Source organism: Westerdykella ornata (assembly GCF_010094085.1).
Source record: "Westerdykella ornata strain CBS 379.55 unplaced genomic scaffold EI97scaffold_11, whole genome shotgun sequence".
In the NCBI taxonomy this organism is placed as follows: domain Eukaryota; kingdom Fungi; phylum Ascomycota; class Dothideomycetes; order Pleosporales; family Sporormiaceae; genus Westerdykella; species Westerdykella ornata.
Window position 1 is genome coordinate 393325 of NW_022986861.1, and position 27319 is coordinate 420643.

Sequence of the window (27319 nt, forward strand, 5' to 3'; positions counted from 1 at the left end):
ATCCTTCAACGGATCCGTCTTCAACGTGCACCTTGAACTCGTGGGCTTCTTTTCTCCGCCATGGCGGCAGTGAACGCGGGGAGAGAACTGGACGTGCGGATGAACCTGCTGGACGTGAGAATGACCGTGCCCCTCAGACGGAGGAACCGTCATCCCAAAAGGGAAATCATCCGCTGCCCGAAGGATCATAATGGCCCGAGAAGCAGCACTCTATCTGGTTAGAATAGATTGACCAATGTGGCACGGATGGGGTATGATAATATGAGAGATGCCAGGGTGACCGATAGTGATTCCTCGCCGCTCATCGATAATTTGGAACACTTCACCATCGATATCACGCTGTTGGATTAGACAGGATACCAACCATTCGCCATCCATGGCATCCCAGGAACGTGAGACTCCAGTGGAAGGAATTGCCAGCAATGTGATCGCCCCAAAAGACGCGCCGAAGCGGTCACCGTGGAAGGCATGGATGTACCTCTGGGAATGGTATCCCAAACACTATCCGGAAGAAGAGAGGAAGCTTCTCAGGAAGCTAGACGCTTGCCTATTGACTTTTTGCTCCTTTATGTGTAAGTTCACTCAGCACAAAGCATTGCAACCTCATACTGATACACTAAGTCTTCCTAAAATGGCTGGACAGCTCCAATATCAACAATGCCTATGTATCCGGCATGAAGGAAGAGCTGAAGCTGAACGGCAACCAGTACAGCTTGTTTGGGACATTTTACAACCTGGGCTACCTTGTTTTTCAAGTCCCATCGCTCCTCGTCCTGTCCAGACCGAAACTGGCGCGATACTACCTCCCCACTATGGAAGTGCTTTGGTCTATTGTGACCTTTTGCCAATCTCAGATGCGCAACGAACATGATATATACGGCACTCGATTCTTACTGGGATTGCTCGAGACCCCAGTGGCTTCCGGAACGACATATGTCCTTGGATCATGGTATCGACCGGAAGAGGTATTCAAGCGGACCGGTGTTTGGTTCGTCAGCAATAACATCGCTGTCATGTTCGGCGGGTATCTACAAGCGGCAGCTTACAAGAACCTGAATGGTGTTCATGGTATGGCCGGATGGAGGTGGCTCTTTATCATCGATGGGATCATCTCTCTACCCATTGCCCTGGCTGGCTACTTCATCTTTCCGGGGTTGCCTTCGAGCAAGAAGCCATGGTGGCTTACGGAGGCTCAGCACGCATTGGCACAAAAACGAGTCTTGGAAGTTGGTATTGAGCCAAGTAAGAAGTTGAACTGGAGTGTTATACGGAGAACATTGAGGCGATGGGAGTTCTATGTGGGAGTAACGGCGTATACTTTGTGAGTCTATTCCGTAAGACTATTGATCAGAGTTGTTCGGCGTAACTAACACTGTTTGCAAGCTTCCTCTCAAGCAGCTATCCCCATGGCCAAATGGCGCTATGGCTCAAAGATCTCGCTGCGAAGTACGGCACATATTCCGTACCGCAGATCAATACTATTCCCACTGGGGCCCAGGGTGTTTCGGTCATCGCAGCATTGCTGGCAACATCGCTCTGTATGATTTACCCACTCTGGGCCATCTTCTCGATCGTGGAAGCAATTTTCATATTCGCCAACATCAATATGCTGGTTTGGTTCATACCCAAAGGCTTAAAGTGTCAGTACAGCCATGATTTTTTATCAAGTGTAGCTCGTAGCTGATCAGGACAGTTACATGTTATTACCTCTTCGGCGTGTCTGCCGCCGTTACTCCCATCCTCATGCCCTTCATTAACATGGCCATGCGAGACGATGCGGAGGCTAGAGCGGTTACTGTCGGTGCCATGCTGACGGCTGGCTGGGCTGTATTCTCCTTCTATCCGATCGTGGTGTTCCCTGTTCTGGAAGGTAAGACACAAATCACTCTTGTAATTCACAGACGTTTGCTGATAACAATTAGCGCCAAGATGGACGAAAGGTTACTCGGTCAATATAGCCTTTGTCTTCTTCACATGGTTCTTCTTTATGGTGGGACAGTACTTGTACCGAAAAGATGAAAAGAAAAGAGCAAGGACTCAAGTTCCAGATTCCAAAAGCGATGAAGAAGCTCAGGTAGACTTCGGAGACCAAAAAGTGGGAGCAGTCGTCGAACATATAGATGAGAGGAAGTGAACCTGAGATAGTGGCCGTTACATATCTTAGTCGAATATAAGTTATCTCCGATCATGCGAACTTGTGTATCTCATTTGCGTGTGCTTCAGCGTCGTATAATGGAGTACTCCGTCCAACCTCCTTGGGAGAATGCGTTTCGTTGGGCCCGAAAGTTTGGTGGATGATTTCCCCTTGGTTATTTCGACAAGGCCGAAGGCGCTTCTCTCCTTGATCCTCTACGCTCGCCTGATCTCCCACTTCACGTTCGTGATACTGACTTCTTCACCTGCCTTCTCATCGTAGTCGAACCATTCCCCGTCGGCAAGGTCGATACTCGTGAACTTGGTGTTCGACTCGATGCCTGTGGCTAAGAACTCGCCCTTCAACGCCAGTTAGCCGACGTATTTTTATGTGTGACGCTCCCCGAGCTACAAACCTCTGCCTTGAACTCTGTAAACTCGAGGCCCCTGCAGTCGAACTCCAGGATATTCTGGGTCTTTGGTGGATCGGACTGTGGATAGGAAGCCGGAGCTGCCTTGATATTTGCCGAATGCTCTCTCTATACTCAAATATAAGCCCAGAACTTCCCATGTAAGATCCAGGCAAAATGACCTTACAGTTCTTGCACTTCCATACAAAGTTGGCTTCGCCCCTACTACCGCTTACGTCGTTCGTTTCCTGCTTTATGTCAGGGTTGTGGCTCGAGTACGGAGAGCAAATGAAGTCGTACGAAGCGGCTCATGGTTACGAAGTTTGGGTGCGTCTCGCGGCATGATGTACATTGAACCTTGAAGGTATAGTGGAAAGGAGACTCTTCGGTGTCGTTAGGGCGGAGATCCGTAACTCTGTAATCGCAAGTCAGTCACGAAGGACCCGAGTTTCTAGAAGGTACACGTACCCGTTGAGTTCAGCAGTTAAGGCAAGGGCCAGCATTGTGGGTTCACTCTATTGAAGCGTTTGATTGTTTCCACTCTGTAGTTTACGGGGAGCTTGGGGCATCATCGGACATATCTATCGGAGGGGTTCGCGGGGTGACTTCGCGTGTCTTAGTAAGCAATATTTTATCGACACCATCGGACGACTTCCGAAGACTACGCAAGTCCCTATTGCTTCGTCCGCTCATCGGTCGTCCTACAGCGCTCCTTCGCTTCGAATTACTCAATTGCCCGCGATTGTACCAGATCGATTACCCACGCCCCGATCCGTCGACCGTTCCTGCACCCCAGGGGGTCATTCAATCTACCTTAGGAAGCATGTGTCGGTAACAATGCGAGCGCTATGGTCTCGCGCAACGGGAAGCCCAATTACCTGCCGATGTGTACAATGTGCTCCCAGGACCCCGGCGATTGCAAGGCGGTCTGGCGCGGTCAGCATCAAAGGGCCATGGGCGTTCGGGACCCCAACCTCGACCTTCCTATACACCGCGATATTCGCTGCCGGATTTGCCATCGATGGAAGCGCCAAGCATAGGAGAAATCAACAGTGGGAGAGAGCATTTTCTTCTCTGCGCGAGAGTTCAGACGTGGAAGCTGACGATGAGCTGGCGAGGCCAATGGCCGAGGAGACCGTACAGCTGGAAGACCATGGCGATGCGCATGTTGTCACAGGAGCGAACATCACGTATATAATGTGGGATGAGCCTAAGATTCTCGACGACCAAGATGTTTTAGCTGGATCGCAGAGTCTGTGCTTCGTTCCTGGTAATACACCCATACATGAACTCTTTCCGGACCGAGTGGACTGGGACGACCTCTTTCAGGTCGCCGGAGAGGAGATCACCCACGGGATGCGGCAGCTAGAGTCGGAGTCGAACTACGTTACCGGGGCTCATGACGATCTGCTTTCGATTGATTGTACCTTCCCATACGCGCGGCTGCCTCCCTGGCCCGCCAACACCGGTCAAGACCTACTACGGCATAATCTTCCACCCCAGTCACTATGGGCGGCCGATTCGATCAGGAAGAAGGCTCTTAGAAGGAGGCAAACCTGGAAAAAACTTCTGATACAAGAACTCTCCGTTGGCATGTTTATATACTCACTGCTTGGGCCCGCGCGGCGGCTTTCGCTACCCGAAGACTATCGATCGCAATTAGCTCCAAGCGTACGTGACGTTCTCGGCTTCGGCGACTTGGAGGTTTTCCGAATGCGTGGAGAGATGAGAGCTGCTATAGACGGCATAGAGTGTGCACCAGCAGGGCTCGATGAAGACGACGTGGACGCCTTCAAGTTTCTCCTAGATTCGAGGTTACCGTATGCAAGGCCGCAATACTTCCAAGACAGTGATGGAGAATTCTTTCGAATCCGTGACCACCTGAACTCTGCTATCAAAGAAATATTGACGGGAGAAGCACCACAGGACAAAACCCAGGTCGCAATGGCTCTGGGGAAGATTGCTCACAATCTGCTGGTCTCCTCGGCCCCTCCCGATGTGCAAACTTTCAATATTCTTATCAGCGGACTTAGGCGGTGGTCGTTGCATGGCCTTGTCGATCAGCTAATACTAGCTCTAGACAAGTGCAAGATCCGTCCGAACGAAATCACTTGCGCTGAAATACTTGAGCATTATATCGGCTCGAATCGCCCGCATGATTTTGGCGACTTTGTCCAGAAGATGCGAGGCATCAGAAACGCCCTGATGCTTGCGAGGCCGGATATCATGATCAATGAGGTCGCACAAGATCGGCTCATCAGGGTTACCGGAGCCTTAAGGAACAAAATATACCAGAAAGTTTCTCCTACGCCGCTGGTCTTCAATTCAATCATACGCGGAGTTTTGCAGTTCGCGGGTATCGAACGTGCTTTGGAAATCTACTACGAGATGAAGACCGAGGGCTGGGGATTGGATGCTCCGGGCTTGACCCGGTTGCTGGCAGATTGCATCCCTCGTTCAGACTGGAACAGCGGGCAGTACATTTGGGAAGAGATAGAAAGCATCAAGGCCGCGACAAAACCGTCATCCATGGCCGAAGCGTACTCCCACATGCTGAGCCTCTGCACTGTCACTGGGAATACTGCTGCTTTCAACCATATCTTGAGAGGTGTGACGATATGGAGCAGAGGCCTCCTGGAGCAGGGATTCAAGGAGCCGGGTATCACGACAAAAGAAATCGTTGACGCCGCTATCGAGCTCACACGCAGCGTTCAAAAGGAGACCAGTCCCACCGCGCCAGCATGGTCGGCTGACAACCTGTTGATCGCTATGTCCGGTCCCGTGGAAGAGGAGGAACCACCTTCGGCGACAGAGCCAGCGGAACTGCTACAACCACTGGACGCTGGGATGGCGGACACGCCATCGTTGACGGAGCATTTACCTCCTGAAACAACCGACCCATGGTCTATCTGGTTGGAGAGCGAGCTTGGGGGAAGGACATTCTCCCTTGGGGCTCAATCGCAAGAGGCCAGCAGCCCAGTATCTGAAGGATCTCAATCAACCGAAGAGATTGAATCAAGTGCTGAATCCCAAGTGGCCCACAGTGGAGTATCCGAAGAGTCTCAATCATCGGAGGACATGGTATCAATCATTCGCAAAGTACTCCCACGAAACGTAAAAAGGGAATCAAGTACTGAGTCGCAAGTGGCCCACAGTGGAGTATCTGAAAAATCTCAATCATCCGAGGAGATGCTATCCAATATTCGCAGAGTACTCTCAAGAAACGTGAAAAGGGAATCAATATCTGAAAAATCTCAATCATCGGAGGAGATGGTATCAATCATTCGCAGAGTACTGTCAAGAAACCTGAAAAGAGAATCAAGTACTGAGTCGCAAGTGGCCCACAGTGGAGTATCTGAAAAATCTCAATCATCGGAGGAGACGCTATCAAATATTCGCAGAATACTCTCAAGAAACGTGAAAAAGAATACGATTCCGGACGAAACCATCGCTTCAAAGTCGCAGCGACCTGCACAACGACCCGTACTTGCACAACGGCCTATAGTCGCACAACGGCCTGTACTTATCCATCAGGGCGACCCTTGGGCTGCGGCACTGTGGCTGACCCATGAAATGGGAGACAGGGCCAACGAGCGGCCATGGAAGAGAAGGCCACTGGTAAAGCGCGGAAAGAAGAAGAAGCAGACATTTTCTGTCGGCTTTCTTCGGAAGTACGAGAATTCCATGTAAAAGATTGTGGACGTCAAAGCCTGGAATCCTATTTTCCCGTTGTGGTCACGCAATGGAATGCCTTCACGCGTTATAGGACGTATCCTCCGCATCCGGCGGTTTTTAAAAGGCGCCGACGTCAGGAGAGATGGCCCAAGACCGAGAGCTCGTCCATGTCTTGCGTATATGCCGTTGAGATGGTGCCAACGGCATTGCTGACAAGTAGCCGGGCGGCATGCATGCTTGTCTCGAACGCACTCTCAAGAACAGTGGCTGAAGTAGTAAGCTGTGGAAGAAAGCCCGTCACAACCTTCATATTGTGCATATAGATTCTGGATAATGTCCATGTGTATATTCTGTCATACTGGAGTTCGAACACGGAGATGGCTCTCGTACCGTCGGGCGTTATGCTCTTGATAGAGGAGCACAATTGGGATGGAATGAGTTGGGAAACATACCTCTTGTATATTAGGAGTGTATTGTACGCTATGTAAGGAGTTCATGTTACCAAAATCAAATGAATGAAGCCACATCAAGTGTCTCACTGTTTCAGATCAAGAGCACAAGAATGTGAAGTTGTACCGCTGTGCATGATCATGCTACCTAAATCCGGAGTACACTAATATACACTGAAACGCTGTGATGAAAACATATTCGCCTCAAACCCAACCGCTATAATCCCCCATCCACCCGAACCACCTCTCTCTCCTACTCCAGCAAGATCCTCGTCGCCTCCGCCGCCACCCCCCTCACATCCGCCCTCCCCTTCCCCTCCAGCACACCCCTCAACACCTCGACCGCCCCATTCCTCCTCAACACCTCCCTCCCCCTCTCCCTCAACTCCCTCGCCTGCACGCCAACAACACCCCGCAAACACACGACCCCCCTCAACCGCACATCCTCCTCCTCATCCCTACACAACCCCAACAAAAACCCGACCCCCTTCCCCACCTCCCTCAACCTCAACAACGCATCCACCCCCTCATCAATCGACAACAGCATAGCCAATGCCCCACCAGCCGCGGACCTCGTCTCCCCATCCATCGAATCCGCCATAGCGAGCAAAACGAACAATCGCCTAGGCGCCTGGCTATCCGCCGGATCGGCAAACTTCGCGATGCCCTCGGGCGCAGCCATCAAATTGCATATGAGCTGGGTGGCGGCTCGTCGGACGAGCGTGTTCTCGCTGAGCAGCAGGTCGTCGTTGACGGTGTCGAAGGCGGTGCGGATGATGGTGTTTTGGGTCGCGTTGTCGAGGGAGGCGAGGTTGGTGAGGGCGAGGAGCGATTCGAAGGCGTGGAGTTGCCAGTTTGCGGGGGGGTTTTCGCCGGGGATGAGGAGGGAGACGAGCGGGCGGATGGCGGTGGTGGAGGGGAGGGCGGCGGTGAAGATGTGTGTGGGGTTTGTGGTGATGAGGATGCGGGCGAGGGCGTGGGCGGCTGTTGTGAGGGTTGGGGTTAGGGAGGTCGAGGGGATGGAGGATGAGTTTGTAGTCATGTGCGACTGGATGGTTAGGAGGAGTTTGATGGCGCCTTGTTGGGCGAGGGGCCCACGGTGAGGCTTCGCGTGGGAGAGGGACGAGATGATGCGTACGGTAGATGTTAATACGCCCGGGGAAGCGTTCTTGGAGACGGAGACGAGGAGTGGCATGATGCCTGCGTCGAGGACGCGTTTGCAGCGAGCGGTGGCGTGGGGTTCGTCGAGTAAGGGGTTCTCCGGGGCGGGCTTTTGCGTGTTGGCGTAGGCTTTCAGTTGGGCCATGCGCTTCTCTTCTTCGGATTGGAGGGGTTGGTAGGCAGTTAGGTTGACGAAGATGGAGAGGCCGCCGAAGAGCACCTGGGGATTGGAGGGGTTCTTCATGGCGGCGATCAGGGCGCGGAGGAAGGGGGCGTCGTTGGCTAGGGTTTCGCGTACTTGGGGACGCAGCGAGGCAAAGGCGAGGCCTTCGATGGAGTCGCGCTTGGATTGCGTTTCCGGAGAGATGATCATGTTCCTGAAGCGATCGATGAGGTCGTCGTGATGAGGTTTCCCGGGTACCATGATTGATGGGCGTGCTGAGGCGCCAGACGGAGCATCTTCTTGGTCTTGTAGCAGCTTCACGAGAATGACGGCTGCGAGATTGGCTCTGTGTTTATCTGTGGAAGACGCTACCAGTCCCTCCAGCCATTCCTGACAATGCCGCGTGATGGCTTCACGACATGCTTTGTCAACGCAGGCTGCATTGAGGAGTTCCAGAGCGGCTTGCTCGAGCTTGTGACTCTTTTTGCTCTGCACCAGGGGGACCAGAGTGCTGATGAATCCGTCGGTGAGGAATAGAGCCGCCGCAGCAGTCACCGCGATGGGGAATATAGCAGCAGCTGCCGAGAAAGCAATGATTAGACGATCCGCAGTCGCATCTTCGACTCGTGAAGTGACAAACTTGGTGATGAGGTCCTGTGCAGTCTCCGGCGCGAGTTCCATCAGCTTGACCGTCGCGAGAGTCGCATGACTCCTCAAGTCCGTCGAAACACGTATATCGAGCGACTCCAGAATAACATTGAAGCTGTCGGCATCAATGATCCCCTTGAGATGCTCCGCATGCGCAGCAAGAAGATTCGCGACACCCTTCATGGCCCGCTCCGGATGGTCCAGCGCCTCCTCCATCATCATGGCCAGCGAAAGCATAAAGCAATCCCGATGGCCTTTCACAAACGCCTCCTCGGAAGGCCACACATCGCGGTTCAACAGCGTCTTCAGCAACCCGGCAACGCTGTCATCTCCTCTTTCGAAAAGCGTGTAATATGTCGCGGTAGGGTGCTCCACAATGGCCTTCGCGAGCCCAAACTGCGCACCGGGATTCGCCAGCAACTCACCCGTAACCTCATCCAAGATATCGTCATCGCCCTTGAAAGCCAGCAGAATCTCGAAAGCCTCCTCCGCGTTCTTCCTCGACAGGGCCTGCCCTTTGACTAACCTGAGCGCTTTTTCTCCATCCGCCTCGTCCCGAGTCCGAGCCCAGTCCCTACAAATGCCTATCAGTGGTGAGCGCTGCTCCTCCTCTTTCAAGGCCGCCCATCCTGCTTTTACTTGGGGGAGTTCTGGTGCTAGAGTAGTCGCTTCGCGGAGAAAGCGGGCTGCGTCAGTTAGGTGGCGTGATTTGACGCTTTGAGCTGCTTGTTGTGCAAGCTCAATGGCCCGCTCTTCCTCTGCCGTTGGCATCGTGGTAGATGTTTGGTAAATGAAAATGAAGCTCTGAAGATCGTCCCAAGGCAATATGGAGGTTGATCACGGGGTATACACCTCAGCTTGTGGATCCTCAGTTGATGATCTGATCCTTGGATGGGCAAACGCGCCAATCAGGTGCTAATTATAAAAGCGGAAAGCTTCACCCAACGTCAATTGGCGGGGAGAAGGAACAAAGCAGACGCATCCCGCATTAACACATCATTTTGGTACCCCCGAGAGGTTCAAATAATACGAGTAGTGAAAAGCGGGAGTCATCATCATCATCATTACGAAACCACAGCTCCTGCCTCAGAGAAATCCCTTGCCGAACTCCCTCCACGGGATGATGCAGGCTCTCATGATGCATACCACAAATGCAAACGCTAAGGTATATCTAACAAGAAAAAACAAGCAAACCGAGAAAAAAGAGGGCCGAAAAAGCAACCAAACTCCGCTCCCGTTTTTGATTGCACCCAATGCGCCTCCGTCTCCGTCTCTGCGCCCTCCCAACCCAACCTCGTGACTTCATGAATTCCGTTTCCCCCCGTTTCCCCGTTTCTCATCATCATCTAGTCCAGCCTGCTGGATGGATCATAGTCATCACTCCTGTCCTGCTCCGACACCTCCGCCCTCCTAATAACTCCCAAATAAGAGAGACGATCCCAGATATCGTCCTTGACAAGGATCCGCGTTCTATCAAAAGGAAGCCCGTCAAGCTCCCGCAAGTTCCTGCATTGCGTCGAAAGCATAATCTCCTGCACGCGCCGCCTAAGCCGTGTCTCAAAATCCAGCCGCTGCAGGTACTGCTTGTCTGCCTCGGGGTCGCCGGGAGGCAGTACAAAGCGGTCTGCGTCGGTCTCCTCGGAGGGCTTGTGCCGGAGAGACATTACCCGCTTCTCTGAGGTTGGGGGATAGAAACGTAATGTAAGAGGATTGTCCCGCAAGTCCAGCGTCGTTAGAGTAGTTAGTTTCCCGAGGACTGCAAGGTTCGTGCGCAGCCGTGTGAGCTTGTTCCCTGCAACGAACAGCTCTGTGAGTCGTTTGATGTTGAGAAGAGGACGAAGATCCTTGAGTGAATTGAAGTTAAGGTTGATGCTCCGGAGGTTCGGCGCCAGTTGTCCAAACTCGATAGGAAGCTCTTCCAGTCCCATGGAAGAGAGTTCTAGCCGCTGGAGATTGAGCAGATGCTGCGACAGTTCCAACCCACGTATGGGGTTAACCGAGAGGTAAAGATTGCGCACATCGTGATTCTTGAGCAGGTCTCCAACGTATGAGCCGTTGGCAGAACCGTCCTCGACCGCTTGCTCTCGAGCAGAAAATGTACGCAAGCACCTTAGACGCTCCAGTCCCGGAATGTGAGGTAGATGGTTGCCGTCAACATATAATGATTCTAGCCTTGGACAGTAGTGTCCGATATCTAGAGTCCGCATGCCGTTCCGGCACAGGCGTAAAGATCGCAGAGCTTTGCATTGCTCGTCGGGAATATCGGCAATAGGGAAATCTTCGATACAGTTGTCGTCTGGCCATGTCAGCAAGGGCTCAATTCGTAATATCGTAAGCTGACATACCAAGATTGAGCGTTCTTAGTTGCGGCAGACGACCTAGCTTCCGCACTTCCACTATAGAATTCCCAGCGAGGTTCAAGTCTGTCAAGGAAATCCTGCTCTGCGTTAGCACCGCCGAGAGACAAGCGACCAGACTACACCTACAAATCTGCCTTGGTAAAGTCAACGACCTCGATCTGATTCCCGGACGCGCTCAGCTCCATGAGTCCGTCCAATTCCATAATGCCATCAAGAGACTTGATGTGATTGCTATCCGCCTTCAATGTACGTAGGTGTATAAGCTCGCTCATACCATCCAGGCTATCAATTTCATTGCCAGAAATATCGAGATACTGTAGATTCATAAGGGTAGTCCATGACGTCAATCCCGTTAAGACATTCCCAGCGACTCGAAGCCGGCGCACTGAGTATGGGATCCCCTTCACCTGGCTGATTCCGTTATCGGAGACATCGAGCTCTTCGAGGCGGTAGCAGAACTCGTCCAGCCGATGAAGATTGGTAAGGCCCTTGTTGTGAAGATCCACCTTGCGGAGGTCTTCCCAGTACGGCTCTTTAGGAGCCACATCTTGAAGAGCTTTGACGAGATCTGCAGTGCCTTGAGCGTAGCGGTCTTCAAGAGATTTTGAAAACCTGGTGCCATCATGCTTGACGACCACCCGATCCGGGATTTCGCACTCGTCGACTTGGTGAAGAGTAAATTCGGGCAGGTCGCTGAGCATAAAAGTCACGTCCGCTTTCGCAGGAGACGAGGGAAGCACGGGCTGAAGATCCTGTCCTTGCAGCCCTAGAACTGGAGCAGAGATTGACAGCTGCATGCGATAATTTCGAGAGGGGAGTTCATGCAAGGTGGAGAGATCACCATCGTCGGGGAGGTCCTGAGTCGGGGAAGTGGATAGCGTCTTTATCCCCTTAGCTTGATCCCAAGGCCTCCTTTGAGGTCGTGAATCATGCCGCATGCCTGCATATGACCACTGCCGACCGCTGCTAACTTTCGAGGTATTGGTATGCCTTTGTCCCTCAAGCGAGAAAGTTATATCGCCAACCCTCCGGGTCGCAGAAGGGATTCCACGACCTTCGAAATACTTGATCTCGTGCTCCACATCTACCTCTTCGTTCTCAGGAATGGGGTAAGTGGAAGGCTGGTGCTGGGTTCTTTGAGTGCCTCTATTGCACGTCTCTTGGTCACTCCAGGAGGTCGCGCGTGTCTCTGTTTTAGGATAACTCCAACCAAAATTATTGGAGGACTTCGACGGGACCGAGCTGGTGTCTGTCGGAGCGGGCACCCGTCCCTCACGAGTCACTGGACGTGAATCATCCTGAGGCACACAGATCGGACCCTCTGTATCTTCCAAAAATGTTTCTGCGGTTGCCTGCGGTCTGCTTGGGGATTCCTGATTTTTCAGCATGATTTCAGCTGTTTCATCAACTGTCAGGTCTGGGATATTGCCCAAGGGATCTTCCTCGCTGTCCTCGCTCGCCGCGGCGACTCCATTCGTATGATGTTCATGGGAAGCGGCCTTGTTCCGGACCCAGGCATTCTTCTCCCGATCAAAACTCATTCCAGCGATGTGCTCGGGGATCAAGTGCGCCACGGCCTCTGGCGCCAAAGTCGCCACATGTTCTGATTTCCGTGAGGCATTGGTCGCAATAGTCTGGCCCATAGAGGATCTCCCGGAACGGTGGGTGTCAATGGTCCCAGCATGATACCCGTTGGCATTTTCCGCCTCTGTTCCTTCTCTGTGACGGATTATATTGTCTGTAATGCGAATGTTATTCTGTTCCACCACAACGCTTTTACCTTCAATCGGCTGCAAGGCCTGCGGAATCTGCAATGATCTCATCGACGAACCCATCAACTCATCGGACTCCCTTTCCTGGAATCTTCTGAGATGGCTCATAACTTTGGGGTCCATTTCAAGTTTGTTAGGTTCCTTCCACATGGACCTTCGTCCCTCTCTGGTAGGCGGCCTGGAAAATGATAATGGGGAAGAAGGTAACGGATCCTCCTTGGGGCGGGGAGGAGTCTCAGATGCGGATTCCTCTAGACTCTCTAGTCCGCTAGTTGGGCGCCCTTTCGCCCGGATATAGTCCATAATCTTGACCGCTTCATCAAGGAAGTCCTGCGTGGTGACTGACCGCTTGCGGCTTTCATTTCTGATGAGAGGGGGTCGCTTCATTGTGAAATCTGCAATTTCTTGTGCAATCACAGCTGCCGTCTCCTTGTCAGTGGTTGTGTCTAGGAGGGCTGATGACTCTAGCTGCTCTCTTAGTGTATGGATATCCGGCGATGACTGTATGAATGCATCTGTAGCCTCCAAGATATCATCCCTCATCCTGTGGTTAGGGGTCGGGTTACGCGGTCTCAAAATTTGGCGTTGGGCTATGACCTGTGGGTCGGCTCTGTTCCCTGATAAGTCGCGATATGCGTCCTTTCTCTTCTGTCCAAGTGCTGACTGCATTGCAACGTGCGAATGGTTGGTTGGCCTCAACTCGTCGTCGCTGAGAATACCGCTCTCATCCTGCGTCACTGAGTAGAGAGTTCGTCGCCTCTTTGGAGTAGGGTTCTTGAAAGGTGAAGTGGGACCGCGTTTACCCTCAGCGTACTCATGTTCGACTTCCAATGCTGGCATGGGTTCCGTCACGGACGCTTCCTGGGTCGACATGGTCCTTGATTGGTTGATACCGCGGAAATGATTCGATACACGGGTAAGGCCTTGTCTCCTAGTCTTTGAAGAAGCGAAAGAAGCGGGCGAAACATCAAAATGGAATCCGGTCGGCTGTCGAGATCCTGGCGGTGCGATGTGCGGGGAAGGGGAGCCGTCCCGTGAAGTCTCTTGTCCTTCAGATGAATGCGAGGAGAGTACTGAAAAGTCTTCGGGAAACGCATATCGATCTAGCTGACCCTGACCAAACGCGCTAACCTTACGCTGTGATATCTGCGGTTTTTGGGCAGGAGATATCCTGTGAGGCTCCGTCGTGATTTGATGCATGCTGACTTCTTCCAAGGATGTCATTCGCGAAGACTTTTGTGCTACGCTGCTGGATTCCGCATTGGTATCGCTAGTAACCACTCTTTTGGATTCGAGTTCAAGTTGGCTTAGTCGCCGATGCAGGCGATTGCTTGTGAATGTGTCGTGCGCGTCAAATAGTTTGAGGGGGCTGCCAGCCGTCTGAGGACGCTCAGGACTAAGAAATTGTGAGTTCTGAGGTCCACTCGGCGTCACAGGCCTTTTGGAAGGGCTTTGAGGCTGGGCAGCGCCATCCTCCTGCGCTCCCGTCTTGCTTTTTTCCGTGCGTGTAGGAGACACAACAGACTCTGCAGTCAGCATAGTCCGGCCTGTCCGCTTCGGCTGGGGAGAAGGACTGAGAGGTCGGCGCCGAAAAGAATCATCCTGTGAATATCCGCCTCTTCTCATCTCGACATACGGACTCAACTTATTTTCAATATCTGGAGTGCCGGCAGGAAGGTCCGCAGGGAGGGTATCATCCTGATACTTGAAAATAGAAGAATCGTTCATGCTCCGGTTTTGCGAGGTCGAGTCTCCTTCAGAAGCTGGCTGGCGTTGGACGATTGGAGGAGGAGTGCCAATGGTCCGTAATCTCTCCGCAAGAGACGAGGCAGTGAAAGTCGGAATAGAGGGCGCGGATGAGCCGACCCCGAGATTCATCGACAGATAGACTGGGCTGAAGTTCTCATTCTCGAATTCTATCTGGCCACTGACTGTACGTGGGATAGCTTTGTTGTTCCCAGCCGACAACCGCGAAGACGAATTAGCGGCCTGCACCGGTTCCGCAGTCGACTCTGCCTCCGCTTCCACTTCCCGCTCGCTATTCTCTGGGTATCCACTTACGTCCTGATCGCGAGCAGGCCAAGGAGGTGGACTTGATGGTATTGCACTCAAGCTTTTCAACACGCCAAGCTTGCTCTTTGGTTGTTCAGGCTCCCCGGGTGTGCTGCCATCAGGTTTTTGGAAAATATTCTCCAGTGCCATTGGGCTGAACAAGTCCTTCTGCTCTCCATACCCACCCTGTCCCTTGAGTAACCTTCTCTTCCACTCGGGTGTGTTCTGAATTGGTCCGTCGGCACTTGACGGTCGAGCGATCTGCTTCTGAGCTACTGTACCGCTGTGGACGACGGAGCCTTGTGACGGTGTGGAGGATTGGGATGCGGTCCGGGAGCGGGGAACCTTAGGCGCATCAGCGTCCACCACAGGCATGATGTTTTGTCCATTGGGACTGCGCGCAGCCAGTACACTTGTCGGCCTCGAAGAGCGGGGGTCTCTCGCAATATGTCGAACCTGTATTTCCGAGAAGGATCCGGACGAGTGTCGTAGGCGCGGAAGTCGACTGCGAGGTTTAGGTGGCACGCTTTGGGAGATCTGCATTACGGAAGAGTCGGCCATGTCCTTGACATCATCGGCGGGAGGATCGGGTTCAACCCACTCCTCCGAGAGGTCGTCGAGCCACGGCTTCATGTTTGCGCCTGCTTCGCGCTGTCCTGCGATTCTTATTTGGCGGATCGTTTAGAGATGGACAACGCGTCGGTAGAGTTGCTAGGCTTGGTCGCAGGGCATAACGGCCGTCATATGCACCTCAATGTCAAAGGCTGGTAAAGAAAACGCGTCGAAGTTCGTTGTAGGATTGGTGTCAATATCGCCCACTTGATGAAACAACCTTCAATGTTGGGTGGTCCCGCGTCACCCACGTGACTGTTATCGATAGCGCTGAGCCCGTTGCTCAAGCAACGGCGCACCACCAGGAAACACCACATTTGTTCCTTGGATGGAGGGGGGTACAGCAGCGTCCGTCGCCCCTCGTTTGGCCTTTTATCTTAGAGTTAACATCTTTGAGACAGGCGGGGATGCAACCCGCTGCTGCCTTTACATTCGATCGACCACCTAATCCGAACATGTCATTTCGTCCTCGCCGGCTGGATCTGAACATTGCCTGCGCCCTGCCAGTGATCCCTCAGAAACGCTCCACCCCACGCGAAAACGGCCTACACGATTACATTTGACCAAAGGGCGTAACCTACCTGCATCCCTGTGTGCTTTTGGATAGAACGCTTTAGGGGCCTGCAGTATGAAGAGAGGTCTTCACGAGCACCTAAGAACAGGGCTTGACTTCGAGGAGCCCGATATACAGAGGGAAGATATTGTGGAACCGCAGCTTACAGCGTATAACGACCCTACGGAAAGAGCTAGTAAACGGCAGCGCATCGAGAGAATAGCAACGGACTACTTACGACGTGGCAAAGTACCAACCTTACTCTCTACCAGGCTGAGAGGCCCGTTTGACTCCTGGACGAACCCGTGGTCGAACGCAAGCTCAAAGCCGACCCCTCAGAGCGTGGCATCGACAGAGGAAAGGCGATCGGGACACGGGGCAAGGAACCGCCGGAAGCAGCATTTAGGAGTCAAATATAAGGGTACCCATGACGAGAGCAGTGAGCGCTTATGGCTTAAACGACGCAAGGGCAAAGATGTAGAGAGATATTCCGCATCGCCTGCGCCAAAGCGGTCTCCTACACCGTCGCGTGTTAGGCGTGCACGGTTTGGCGGAAAAGGCGATGGCAACCCAGCAAAACTATCTTCCCGTACACATACTGACGTCCACTCGGCCGTACAAAGGACCAGTTTGGGCCACTGGAGATCTAGTGCCTCAGCCTCAATGCTGATTTCTTCGCCAGCTGCAGAAACGCCATACAAGAGTCCATTTGGTCACATGAGATCGGGCTTGCGAACTCCTTTGGAACATGGTATTTCACGTCAAACCTTGGAGGTCACACACGCTTCGGCTCAATGCTCTCGGAAAAAGAAATCTTCGCTACCTGTTCCCATTACAAGTGGTGCTCCTGGATCTGCAAATACCCCTCATACCATAGCGCAGGAAGAAGCCCGGGAGGGAGATAGGGAAGGTTCGGAGGCACGTGGGGCGAGAAGGACTGTTCAGGCAGACTCTCCGACGGTCATGGTCATGAAAGCCCGAGCATCTCCTGGCAATACCAGCAGCTTCCAGTACCGGAGGAGAGGGGGTCGGAGAGTGAACAAAGTTGCACAGCAGCCTAAGACGCCGGATGACATAGTCGAGCGTACGGCATCGAATGGAACTCCAGTGGGGAACTCGAATGCTGCCGATGCTCCAGTAGCGCAGGAATGGAAATCAGGATCTGTTCATGGCGATGCTGGAAGACGGCCGCACACTGTACATGACGCCCCTAGCGACCAGGAGACGACGGTAGAAGGCCCGCGAGGGGAACAGCAGCGCACCAGTCTAGGTTCAGATGGCAGCCGGCAGTCTTTGTACTCGACACAAGCGGCCATGATGCTGGCGCAACTCGAATTTCAAGACGGAACCTTTCCAGACCCGTCTCCTCTCTCTCCTGAGTCACCTTTGTCAGCATCATTGTTGCCATCTGGATCCCAGGGAGGCACGCCGAAGACGACATTACCAGGGAAGAGCCCTGCGATCACTCCGTTCCATGCCTTCAATGCGCAGCTTGAGAAGGCTGGCCCTGATAGCTGGGTTAGAAGTGCAGCGATTAGCACGCAGGATCTGTTCCTCGCAGCGTCCCCCTTTGCATTCAGCACAGTGAAGAAGCAGTCGACGGCCGTCCCCAAAGGAAGCGGCCTGAGGTTTGCTGTCTTTAATCACAAGAATGAACAAGAGAGGGTCGCTGATGCGGAGAATTGCAGGAGCCCTAGACGGTCGAACGAGCGTCTTCCGTTGCGAGAGCGCAATTCGGTGGTGTCGTTTCCGACAAGTCAAAAAGGGACCCAAGAGTCTTTGCATTGCTCGGGCTATGTCCACAGCCAAACAGTGGAGCTACCGGGAATTGACTTTCCCCGCTCCTTTGATGGCGATGTGAGTTTTGCAGACCAGTTTCTGCGCAACGTGGATGGGTTGGCGTAAAGGCTGCCCTGAGGACATGGACTGACGGGAGGTGATACGATTGGGTGAATGGCATACCGCCTTTTCGACTCTGTACGTAAAAAGGGAACGAGAGGATCTTGGTTTGGGTAGTGAATCTTTCGGCCCAACAAGGTAACTTGCAGGATATCAAGAGTACTTTGATGTTGGTCGAGATGAATGGTGGGCAGCGTACCACCACGTTCTGGCATGATTGGATGAAAAGCCTGGACGGCATGGGGAAAGGGAACATGGACCGGATAGAAGCGTGGCTATGGCGTGCAGTCAGACAACAAGCAGCGAGACGTGGTAGGAGCAAAGGGAACGTCTGTGTATATCTCCCGGCCGTTGGGCTCCACCTCAATCCACTGATGGCATAGTGGGCAGTGAGCCTGTGAGCATCCGGCTGAAGTGTGTAATATGGAGAATGTGTCGCATGAATCAAAGTTTAAAACCAGCCGATGTCCATTTGAGCGTGAGAGATGGCCCACGTTGTCTGCGCAGGGGCACTTTTGCTACGCAGCGTAGGGGGTTCCCGCAGAGCCGTAAGCCGTCTTTTCACACTGAAGGCCAGAAGTGGCAAGGCGCGGCTTCCTCAACGGGCCAGGCTTGGCGGGGCCGGGACAGACGGGAGGGAGGAAAGAAGCCGGATTCCCGCTTTTCTCTTTGCTTTTGCCGTGCCGCTCCGCCTGTCAACGTTCCTGGCGTCGATGTGGAAAAGAAAAGAAGAAATAGAAGGCAGAGGCAAGACAGAGGGATATGCGACAAGTGTTCTTATTCTTAGTAACATTAGTCTTTACTGAGTGTACTGTATTCGCGAGCAGAGTGCGGAGAAAAGCGGTACTATGTCGAGAATGACGTTGCACAACGCTGGGGCGGCACCTGGGGCGGCCACATGCACCTGCCCTTGTGGCGTTCGTGCGCCACCGCTGATTCGGGACACGCGTCTTGGCGCCTTTCCCTGCTTGTCCACCCACACCAACACGGCAACTTTGTACATACTCTTTCTGCCAATACAACACAGACTCTCTCAACACACCACCACCACTCCACCCATCCGGCCAACGTGCACCGTTTGTATGGTCCTCCGCCTCCCACCCACTCTCGTTCCCACTCGTCTCCAGTCCGCCCTGGGGCTGCCCGCTCCCCGTTTCCCCGCTGCTGCTCCGTCACTGCACGCCTCGCCCGGTAGGACGCTCCACATCCCGACCCACGGCGCTGCCCTGGCCCTTGCCAGTGCTGCTGCTGCTGGCACTGCTGCTCGTCAGCTTCCGCAATCATATCACCCACCCACTCGCACACGGGTCCCCTCAGCGCCCTGTCCAATGTCGCTCCCATGTCACCGCCCCCTCACGCCCCGAATCGCTCCTCATCCCCCGCATCGCTGAGGACAAATGCTTCCCACTCCTCGGCCAATGCCGGTGTCCAGCCCTACCCTCTCGACTCCTCCCCTGAACCAGCTCCGAAAAGGCTCTCTCAGACGGGTCGCTCCAGGACCGCTCCCCTACCCCCGGAGCAATGCTGGACTGCCGCTTCCGTCGACGGTCCTCAGCTCTCGGATAGAGACAGCATCTTTGCAACCACCTATCGACCTTCTGACAGTCCAACTCCCTCGCCCCAGCTGTCCGCCCGCCACGACGACCCAATTGACAATGTGCCCAGTGACGAACTTGCGGGCATGGCAACGCCAAAGGCTCCACCGGGGAGACTGATGCAGGCACCTCCCCTCCGCCAGCACACCTCTTCACGGACCGTGACGCTGGAGGAGCACCAAGGCCTTCTTTCGACGCATTTCAACTCCCAAAAACAATTTGGCTCGCCACCCAGACCCTCACACATCCGGCACAGTCCCCCTCCATTCATGAGTCCCGTTGACTCGCCCATCCAACGACCCATCACGCCTCACGACACCACCAAGATACCCAATTCACAGCATCTCTTCAATTCGCCGACGGACGAGCAAGAGCGTGCCAAGTACAGGTCATGGAGGGAAGGCAATGCCGAGTTTCCGCACAGTAACACCGTCACACACCATACCCACACCCATCATCACGACCATTCGCATGTGGATAAGAAGATTGAGGCAACGCTCACAAAGGCTGATCACCCCACCAGTGCCAGGAGCAGGAAAGCAAGCCATTATTTGCGCGTGTTCAAAGAGAAGGACGCTGCCGAGGAGAAGAAGAGAAGGGAAGAGCGGGCAAAAGGTCGCCATCACGCGGAAACACTGCTGCATACCGTACCAGAACAAGGCATGGATGGATCGGATATCAAGAAGAGAAGCTATGTGCTGTCCCGACCGGTGTCCCTCGTCCACTCGCCGCTCAAAGGTCCCGCAGAGTCGTATTTTGAGCCCGTATCCCCCTCAAAACACGGAGCAAGCAAGAGCTCTATAGCAGCCGATACGGATGCGCGTGACCATTTGGTGGAAGCTCCTCCGAAACGGCGGTTGCCTCTACAGCTTCTCGAGCAGATCCGAAGCTTTGGCAATCTAACTCCCGGCGCTGACGGAGCGACCTCTAGCCTGCCCGCAGCGGCGGCCGAGAAGTCGCAGAGAACCAGCACCGCATCCAATCCTATTTCGAGCGCAGACTACTTCCATTACATTCCAGACGAGCGCCACGATCAGTCCCCTGGATCGGAGGAGGACGAGTCCGAGAAGGAACACATCTCCTCGGCCCTATACTTCCCCCACCGACAATTGCAATCTCCTGCCCAGACGCCGCGTGAGGAACGGGAAAAGGCGGATTGGGAAGGCCTTGGTAAATCCAAATCAATCGCGACAGGAGAAAAAGTATCGCAAGGATGGCCGACGGGGCAGCCTGTGAAAACGCCCGAAGAGGTAGAAATTTCTCTACAGTCCCAAGATACAAATCAATGCCTGCATGGTGATATGCCACCGACTAGTCCCTTGCCCAAGGAAGATGACCAATCCCTGGTTACGTCCCCAGAACTCACAACAGCCGAATATGACTATGATTCGGTGGCTGAGTCCACACGTTCCGTTACGGGCGATGAGTCTAGCGCAACTGATGATTTAGGCACCACTCCCACTGCGACCCCACGCAAGAAAGCCGCGAGGCCTCCGCTGACGACTCAGCCACCCGCTCCACTTGGTGCGGTGGAATTGAAGCCGTATGACCATCAAGTGGGTGGCCACACAACCGTCTACCGCTTCTCGAGAAGGGCGGTGTGCAAACAGCTCAACAATCGCGAGAATGAATTCTACGAGACGGTTGAACGCCACCATCCAGATCTGCTTGAGTTTCTGCCAAGGTACGAGATTTCATATGCTCATCCTATATGACTTTTGAAGCTGAGACGTCAGCGAAGACCCTTTCCCGCCTGGCCCAAGGTTCCTCTCCGACTCTGTGAGTTCATGTGCTAATTCGTTGCTGTCATTTTAGGTACATCGGTGTGCTCAATGTAACGTACCGCAAGGCGCCCAAGCGGAAGAAGACCAATCGAGACGAGGCAAAGGTTGACCATGGTGCTTCCGAAGCACCGAACCACACCACTGCCGCCGCCAAGGTCGAATCGAACGCTGCTGGCAATGAGGAGAAGGGCAAAGACGGAGCTAGAATGGTTAGTCGTTCCCAGCAAACCATGCCCGTTCCTCAGGTCATCTTCGAGAACAATCGCCATATCATTCCTGAAAACTTGTTTCGATGCCCGCCCCGCTCCGTGACCCCCGATCCGTGGACCGACAGCTCCAACCTGTATCAATACCAGCACAGAAATCAGAGTGACGTGGGTGGTCTGGGTCGCGAGCAGAAGACTTCACGGCCGCGAGTCCAGCAGCATAGCAGTTGGGGCGTAACGACCATCAACACCAAATTGCAAGAAGAGGTCCTGCGGCAGGTTTTTGCTCCTCCGCCGATCCACCATCGTCCTCGACATGGGCATCACCACCATCATCGTCCTATACCCAGAAAGTTACGTTCGGATTCCCAAGGCATTGCTGGTTCTGCACCGTCTATGAGAAGGAACAGTACCGATATTCCGGAGCTGCATGCGCAGTTCGGTGATGAATCTCCTCGGAAGCAGGTACTTCGAGCCGAGGCGTACCGTCACTCGAGTGGCATTAAGAATGCCGATGGGCAACCCACTTCTAGTAGCTTGACCAGTGTCGAGGAACTTCGTCCGCCACCTCCTGCTGTCCCGCGTCGTCGTCATTCGGGTGGAGGGCTGACACGTAGGCCCTGTGGCGTGGATTCCAACAGAAGGTCTAACCTGGAGTTCTATGAGGAAGACGGCTACGGTGGTGATGCAGAAGAGGAAGTTTTCGCTATGGACGATGACTGCAAGCCTGCACCGAAGCCCCACAATGGGGTCAACGGCCATACGCCAGCTGAGGCGAAGCCGGAGCTTGCGCCGCACCCTGATAACACCTCGACAGGGAGGATGCTTCCTGCCCCAGTAGCCCCCAGATCCAAATTGGCCGTGCCGGAAAGCCGTGAGCCGGTCAATCCAAGGCAAGCTCAACAGCAACCGGACGAACGTGTACAGCATTTCCTTCTCCTCGAGGATCTCACCGCTGGCATGGAAAAGCCTTGTGTGCTAGATCTGAAGATGGGGACACGTCAATATGGGGTCGAAGCCGACGAGAAGAAGCAACGGTCGCAGCGCCGCAAGTGCCAGATGACGACTAGTCGCCAGCTGGGCGTCCGGATCTGTGGCATGCAGATTTGGAACGTCAAGACGCAAAGCTACGTCTTTGAGGACAAATATTTCGGTCGCGATCTCAAGGCGGGCAAGGAGTTTCAGGATGCGCTCAAGCGCTTCTTCTTCGATGGCGTAGGCTACCAGGCTGCCCTTCGACATATTCCCGTCATACTCGAGAAGCTCAGCGCATTGGAAAGCATGATCCGACAACTACCCGGCTATCGGTTCTATGCCAGCAGCCTCCTCATGCTCTATGACCGCGAAGGCCGCACGACCAAGGACAATGACGCTGGCAACGGTATTGTTAAGTCGAGCGTGGAAGACGCATCTACCGGCTCGACGACACCGATGGCTACTGCGAAGAAGTACCCGGAAATCAAGCTCAAGATTGTCGACTTCGCCAACTGCATCACCGCGGAAGACGGATTTCCTCCAAATGTGTCGTGCCCTCCGCGCGACCCCGAGGGGGTTGACAAGGGATATTTGCGGGGTTTGAGGTCACTGCGCATGTATTTCCAGCGTATCTGGCGGGACCTCAATGAGAAGGAGTGGGTTGAGCGAGGAGAAGGCGAGGGAATGTCTATGGATGAGAGGGGCCCCGGGCTGGGAGAAGTGGGGAAGGCGTGGATCGATGATCCGGGAGTGGATGACGGGGATGTCAGTGTTTGAGGGGGAGGTGTGCGATCACGATCATTGACATGCGCATAGTCTGCGGTGAGTGGCACGAGGTTCGTTGACTCTTACTTCAAACCGGGAAAGGAGGATACTCAGGGGTATACCACTTGGTTGTTTTGCAAAGCATCATCTTTTCTTTCCTTCTTCTACTCTGTCCATGGTCATGGTTTACGACGACACCTAGACTGCACGGCGAGCGTTGGTTTGGTTGGGCGTCTGGACGCTCTGCTTTGGTCGAACTTTTGAGAGACTGGCTGGCTTTTTTTTCCTTTTTCTCTTCTTCCTTTTATCGCCGCCATTGATATTCCATTCCTTGTTCGTCCTTGTACGACCATGTGGGTTCCGGTTGGGGTTTTTGGATGGATAGACGGGACTACCCAGTTTGGCGCATATATAGCGCACAGGGCATAGCGCATAGCGTAGGGCGCAGTTTGCTGCTGGGGGGGTGGCTGTAGAATGAGAAATGATAGCCCCAAGTTAATATCTTTATTTTCGATTTACCTTGATTTTGGAATAGAGATGGCGTTGATGTTTTGCATATTGAAGATTCATAAGGGTCAGTTTGCGAGGACGTGCGAAGTACAGTCGTGCCTACTGTGTTGGTAGTAGCTAGCTACTGAGGACGGGACCGTCGTTGTAGAAGGCCCGTTTGGTGTTTGTGGGGTAAGGGTAGCTAGTTAACGTAGCTGGTAGCTACTGTTGGTGAGCATTCCTGGACGTCATTTCTAGCCCCTTTTCGCCACTCCCTTGGATCGAGAGACAAAGACCTACTTACCTTGCTACTTCCCCTACCTCGCTACGACGAACTGTTACATTACCGCGTATCCAGCTGCAGCACGCCTCTAAGAAGAGATTGGACTACTTGCCGGTCAGCTACCTAGGTAATAGGTATCCGCCCACACTTCCGTCTAACGACCACCTCTCTAAAACCTCTCGATCCTCCTCTTCACATAACCGCGGATCTCTCTGACGTACATACATACTACTTACCGAGTTTCCCTCGCTTGATTCCACGGGGCAGTCCACATTTTGTTCTGTTAACGATTCGAACTTGACACAAATACTTGCCTTCCCCCTTTCCTTCGCCTGTGATCTCCTCCTTTTCTTTGCCTTTTCATACCCAACATTTCTCGTTTAATGGGCACGTATTGTATGTCGTATCGTTCCGTTTGATCAGTCCTAAACCCTTTCTTCTCTCTCTCTCTCTCTACATACTATCTCACCCCTTTGCCTTGACCTGTAGTCTAGAACTCATCTTTCGGTCCCTTCACTCCCATCGTCCTCCCTCCCTTCTTCCCCTCCCTACAAAATCCCCAACTGTCCCAAAAGGAAAAGCATGGGATAAGAAGAAAAATAAAAAGATAAAGATAAAAAATGTGGATGTACACGACCATCGTCCTCCTCGCCTTCTTTTTCCCCCCGACCCTGTTCCTGCGCAACCACGCGCGCTACGACGCCGAGACGGGCCGCTTCCACTCGCTGGATTACCACCCGCACCCCCCGGGCAGGCGGAAGAAGATGGTGGACTCGAGGTGTGCTGCTGCTACTGGTATTGATAGTGCAGGCGGAAAGGGTAGCTCTGCTGCGAGTACTAACACTACAACCAGGCAGGGGACTCGAAACCCGGCGACCATAAAGGGTAGATCGCGGAAGAAGGAAGACGACGCAGCGGAAAAGAGCAAAGTCCTACAAGCCGCGAGGGCGGAGGTCGGGCTGGAGAAGCGGGCCAAGCGCGTGTGCGAGATGGCGTACGAAGGGGGCGAGGGCGAGGAGCGCTGGATCGAGGGGAGGAGGGTCGGTACGGATCTATTGTTTGGGTGAACGGGGATAAGAGTAGATGGACACTGAAGAGCGAGGGCTGATGCAAATGGAGAGCGTCAGGAAGAATTGACTAGCGTGAGAGCATCGAGTATGGACATCCGTCAGAGTTCGAAATGATCAAAAGGAAAGATTTTTCATTACTCGTCACCGAGATACGGATACCTCGTTACCGTCGTGGTTATAATCATCATGGTCGTGATACCCCCCTCGAAACCATCAAGAGTCGTTCCGCCAAACCAGGAAAAGTCAAAATGAAAGGACTGGCAGCATGAAGCAAGGAAGAATGGTATAAGAGACACAGCCGCAAAGGAAGAAAAGAGTCCCTATAACAAAAAAAAACAGTGGCTCCCCGCAAACCAAAGAAACCCTCCCTCTAGTACCGCATCCCCGGCGCACCCATGGGCGGCGGCGGCACTCCCGCTCCATACGGATTCCCGTCCGGATAGTACATGCCCGTCTGATACGGAATCGGCGCCATCCCGCCACCTGGCATACCCATCCTAGCCTCCCTCTCTCTCTTCTCTCTCGCCTTCCGCCTCTTCCGCCTCCTCGCCTCCAACTCGTGCACATTTCTCCGGTGATCATTCATTTCCTTCCACTCCGAATACGCCGACTTGATGCCCAGCGCCGCAATGCCCACGGCCGCTGCATCCTGCAGTATATTCTTGTACTTCAACTTCCTCGATTCTTCGGGAGACATGTCTCCCTCCTTCACCATCCTCCGCCTCTTCTCACTAGCCACTATGGACGAGTACACCCCGTGAGCTGCATGGATCGTCGCCACCGTCGCCAGGCCCGCCGTGATCAGCTCCCTACCTTTCATCTTCTTCCTCTGAATCTCCAGATCGGTCGTGCTATCAGAATCCGAGACATCGTGATCCGGCCGCACGTCGCCCCTCTCCCTATCACTGTCCCTACCGCCGCCTCGCTGGGACGCCAGCGGCCCCGCGGCGCCCGCCGCTATTGCTACTCTGCGATCTGAGTTAGCCCTGGAAGGAGCCTCCGAGTATCCATCATCCATACTTCGAGCGCCGCGGGAGCGGCGCGATCGCGAGGGCACGTAGCTGTCTTCGCTGGAGACGCTGCGGCTTCGCGATCGTTCGCGCCGAGAGCGCGACTTAGACCTCACGCGGTCGTAGAGTGCCTTTCCTGCGGCGAGGACCGCTCCGGTACCAGCGACGTTGCGGAGCGTGTGGCTCTTGCCTCCACTGTCGCGCGACGAGGAGCGACCGCGGGAGCGGGAACGGCCAAAGAGCGAGCGGGATCGAGAGCGCGAGCGACTTGGGGACCTGGATCCACGGCGGCCACGGGAGCGAGAGCGAGATCCATTTGCGAGGCGGTTGGCCACCAGGCCGCCCAGGGCGGAGCCGGCGACGTGTCGCTTCTTGTGGCGATCGGGATCCTTGTCGATGAGGCCATCGATACCGGCAGCACCCAGAGCAGCAGTTGCAACGCGCTGGCCCTTTTCACCGGTCCAAGGACCGGGTGTCTTGCGGCTACGGAAGGCTTCGACTGCACCGGCTACGAGGGCAGCTGTGGCAGCCTGCTCCCACTTCTTCTCCGTCTTGCGGTGGCCGCCGGGGCTGCGGGATCCAGAGCTGTAGCGACGGCTCCGGCGATCATAACGGTCGCTGTCGTAGCCACGGTCGTGTCGGTGTCGAGAGCGAGAGCGACTGCGGCCGGTCACGGCGCTGATGACGCCTCCCAGCCCTGCAGCCTCACCAATCTCTTTCAGATTGTCGACAATGGACTTGCGACGCTCCCGCCTGGGCCGACGTTCGTACTCGTCGGAGTAGTAGCCATCGCGGTCGTAGTAGTCGCCCCGGGAAGAGCGAGGACCGTAGTAGTCGTCATCGTATTGGCGACGGCTGTGGTGGGCGTGGCGGGGAGGAGGGAAGTCGCGCGGAATGTCCTCGATGCTGTCTTCGCGCCGTGGGCGGTGTACCAGGTCGCGGGTCGAGGCTCCCTTGCCGCGCTCGATGTAGGTCTCTTCTCTGACGTACTGGGGTTCTCGCTCCATGGTGCGGTGGGCTCGCCGCGGACGGTCGTCGTAGTAGTCGGACATGGGAATGCTGGCTCAGGTTTCGTTGATCTGTTGCAAGGGTCAGGTTAGGGAATCAGGTCGACTTATTATTGTTGAAGACGGAAGAGGGGTGAAGTTGGTGGGGTGGTTGGAGAGGGCTGGTGGGGAGACTACTCACCGAGTCACTCGTATAATAAGCGGGGTGGGGTGACTGGGATGGGCTGTGTGCAACGAAGAAAATGAGA

General features: G+C 54.2%; 8 protein-coding genes across 8 annotated transcripts; 5 read left to right on the forward strand and 3 right to left on the reverse strand.

Annotated features, from left to right (window-relative positions):
- Positions 1-32: 32 nt before the first annotated feature.
- EI97DRAFT_419006 (MFS general substrate transporter) lies at positions 33-2134 on the forward strand (the record flags this gene model as incomplete). The annotated part of the gene is made up of 5 exons (XM_033796978.1): positions 33-572; positions 622-1321; positions 1384-1640; positions 1694-1870; positions 1923-2134. Exons 1-5 carry the CDS (start codon positions 377-379, stop codon positions 2132-2134), a joined length of 1542 nt encoding a protein of 513 aa, XP_033653706.1. The 5' UTR covers positions 33-376.
- Positions 2135-2853: 719 nt separating this feature from the next.
- EI97DRAFT_442654 (uncharacterized protein) lies at positions 2854-6233 on the forward strand (the record flags this gene model as incomplete). Its single annotated transcript, XM_033799769.1, has 2 exons — positions 2854-2870; positions 3092-6233. 2 exons carry the CDS (start codon positions 2854-2856, stop codon positions 6231-6233), a joined length of 3159 nt encoding a protein of 1052 aa, XP_033653707.1.
- Positions 6234-6789: 556 nt separating this feature from the next.
- EI97DRAFT_50941 (ARM repeat-containing protein) lies at positions 6790-9664 on the reverse strand. Its single transcript, XM_033802867.1, has 2 exons — positions 7240-9664; positions 6790-6936 (listed from the first exon to the last, which is right to left on the reverse strand). The coding sequence occupies exons 1-2, from the start codon at positions 9408-9410 to the stop codon at positions 6921-6923; spliced, it is 2187 nt and encodes a 728-aa protein (XP_033653708.1). The 5' UTR covers positions 9411-9664; the 3' UTR covers positions 6790-6920.
- A 55-nt stretch (positions 9665-9719) lies between these two features.
- On the reverse strand, positions 9720-15616 carry EI97DRAFT_467401 (uncharacterized protein). Its single transcript, XM_033801600.1, has 3 exons — positions 11126-15616; positions 10985-11076; positions 9720-10935 (listed from the first exon to the last, which is right to left on the reverse strand). Exons 1-3 carry the CDS (start codon positions 15454-15456, stop codon positions 9986-9988), a joined length of 5373 nt encoding a protein of 1790 aa, XP_033653709.1. The 5' UTR covers positions 15457-15616; the 3' UTR covers positions 9720-9985.
- A 128-nt stretch (positions 15617-15744) lies between these two features.
- EI97DRAFT_50952 (uncharacterized protein) lies at positions 15745-18105 on the forward strand. The gene has a single exon (XM_033802868.1). It carries the CDS (start codon positions 16064-16066, stop codon positions 17891-17893), a length of 1830 nt encoding a protein of 609 aa, XP_033653710.1. The 5' UTR covers positions 15745-16063; the 3' UTR covers positions 17894-18105.
- A 799-nt stretch (positions 18106-18904) lies between these two features.
- Positions 18905-23712, forward strand: EI97DRAFT_398899 (SAICAR synthase-like protein). The gene is made up of 2 exons (XM_033796407.1): positions 18905-21166; positions 21298-23712. Exons 1-2 carry the CDS (start codon positions 19227-19229, stop codon positions 23222-23224), a joined length of 3867 nt encoding a protein of 1288 aa, XP_033653711.1. The 5' UTR covers positions 18905-19226; the 3' UTR covers positions 23225-23712.
- A 774-nt stretch (positions 23713-24486) lies between these two features.
- On the forward strand, positions 24487-25508 carry EI97DRAFT_51383 (uncharacterized protein). Its single transcript, XM_033802872.1, has one exon. It carries the CDS (start codon positions 24605-24607, stop codon positions 25049-25051), a length of 447 nt encoding a protein of 148 aa, XP_033653712.1. The 5' UTR covers positions 24487-24604; the 3' UTR covers positions 25052-25508.
- EI97DRAFT_458667 (uncharacterized protein) lies at positions 25425-27116 on the reverse strand (the record flags this gene model as incomplete). The annotated part of the gene is made up of 1 exon (XM_033800928.1): positions 25425-27116. One exon carries the CDS (start codon positions 27114-27116, stop codon positions 25425-25427), a length of 1692 nt encoding a protein of 563 aa, XP_033653713.1.
- Positions 27117-27319: the final 203 nt, after the last annotated feature.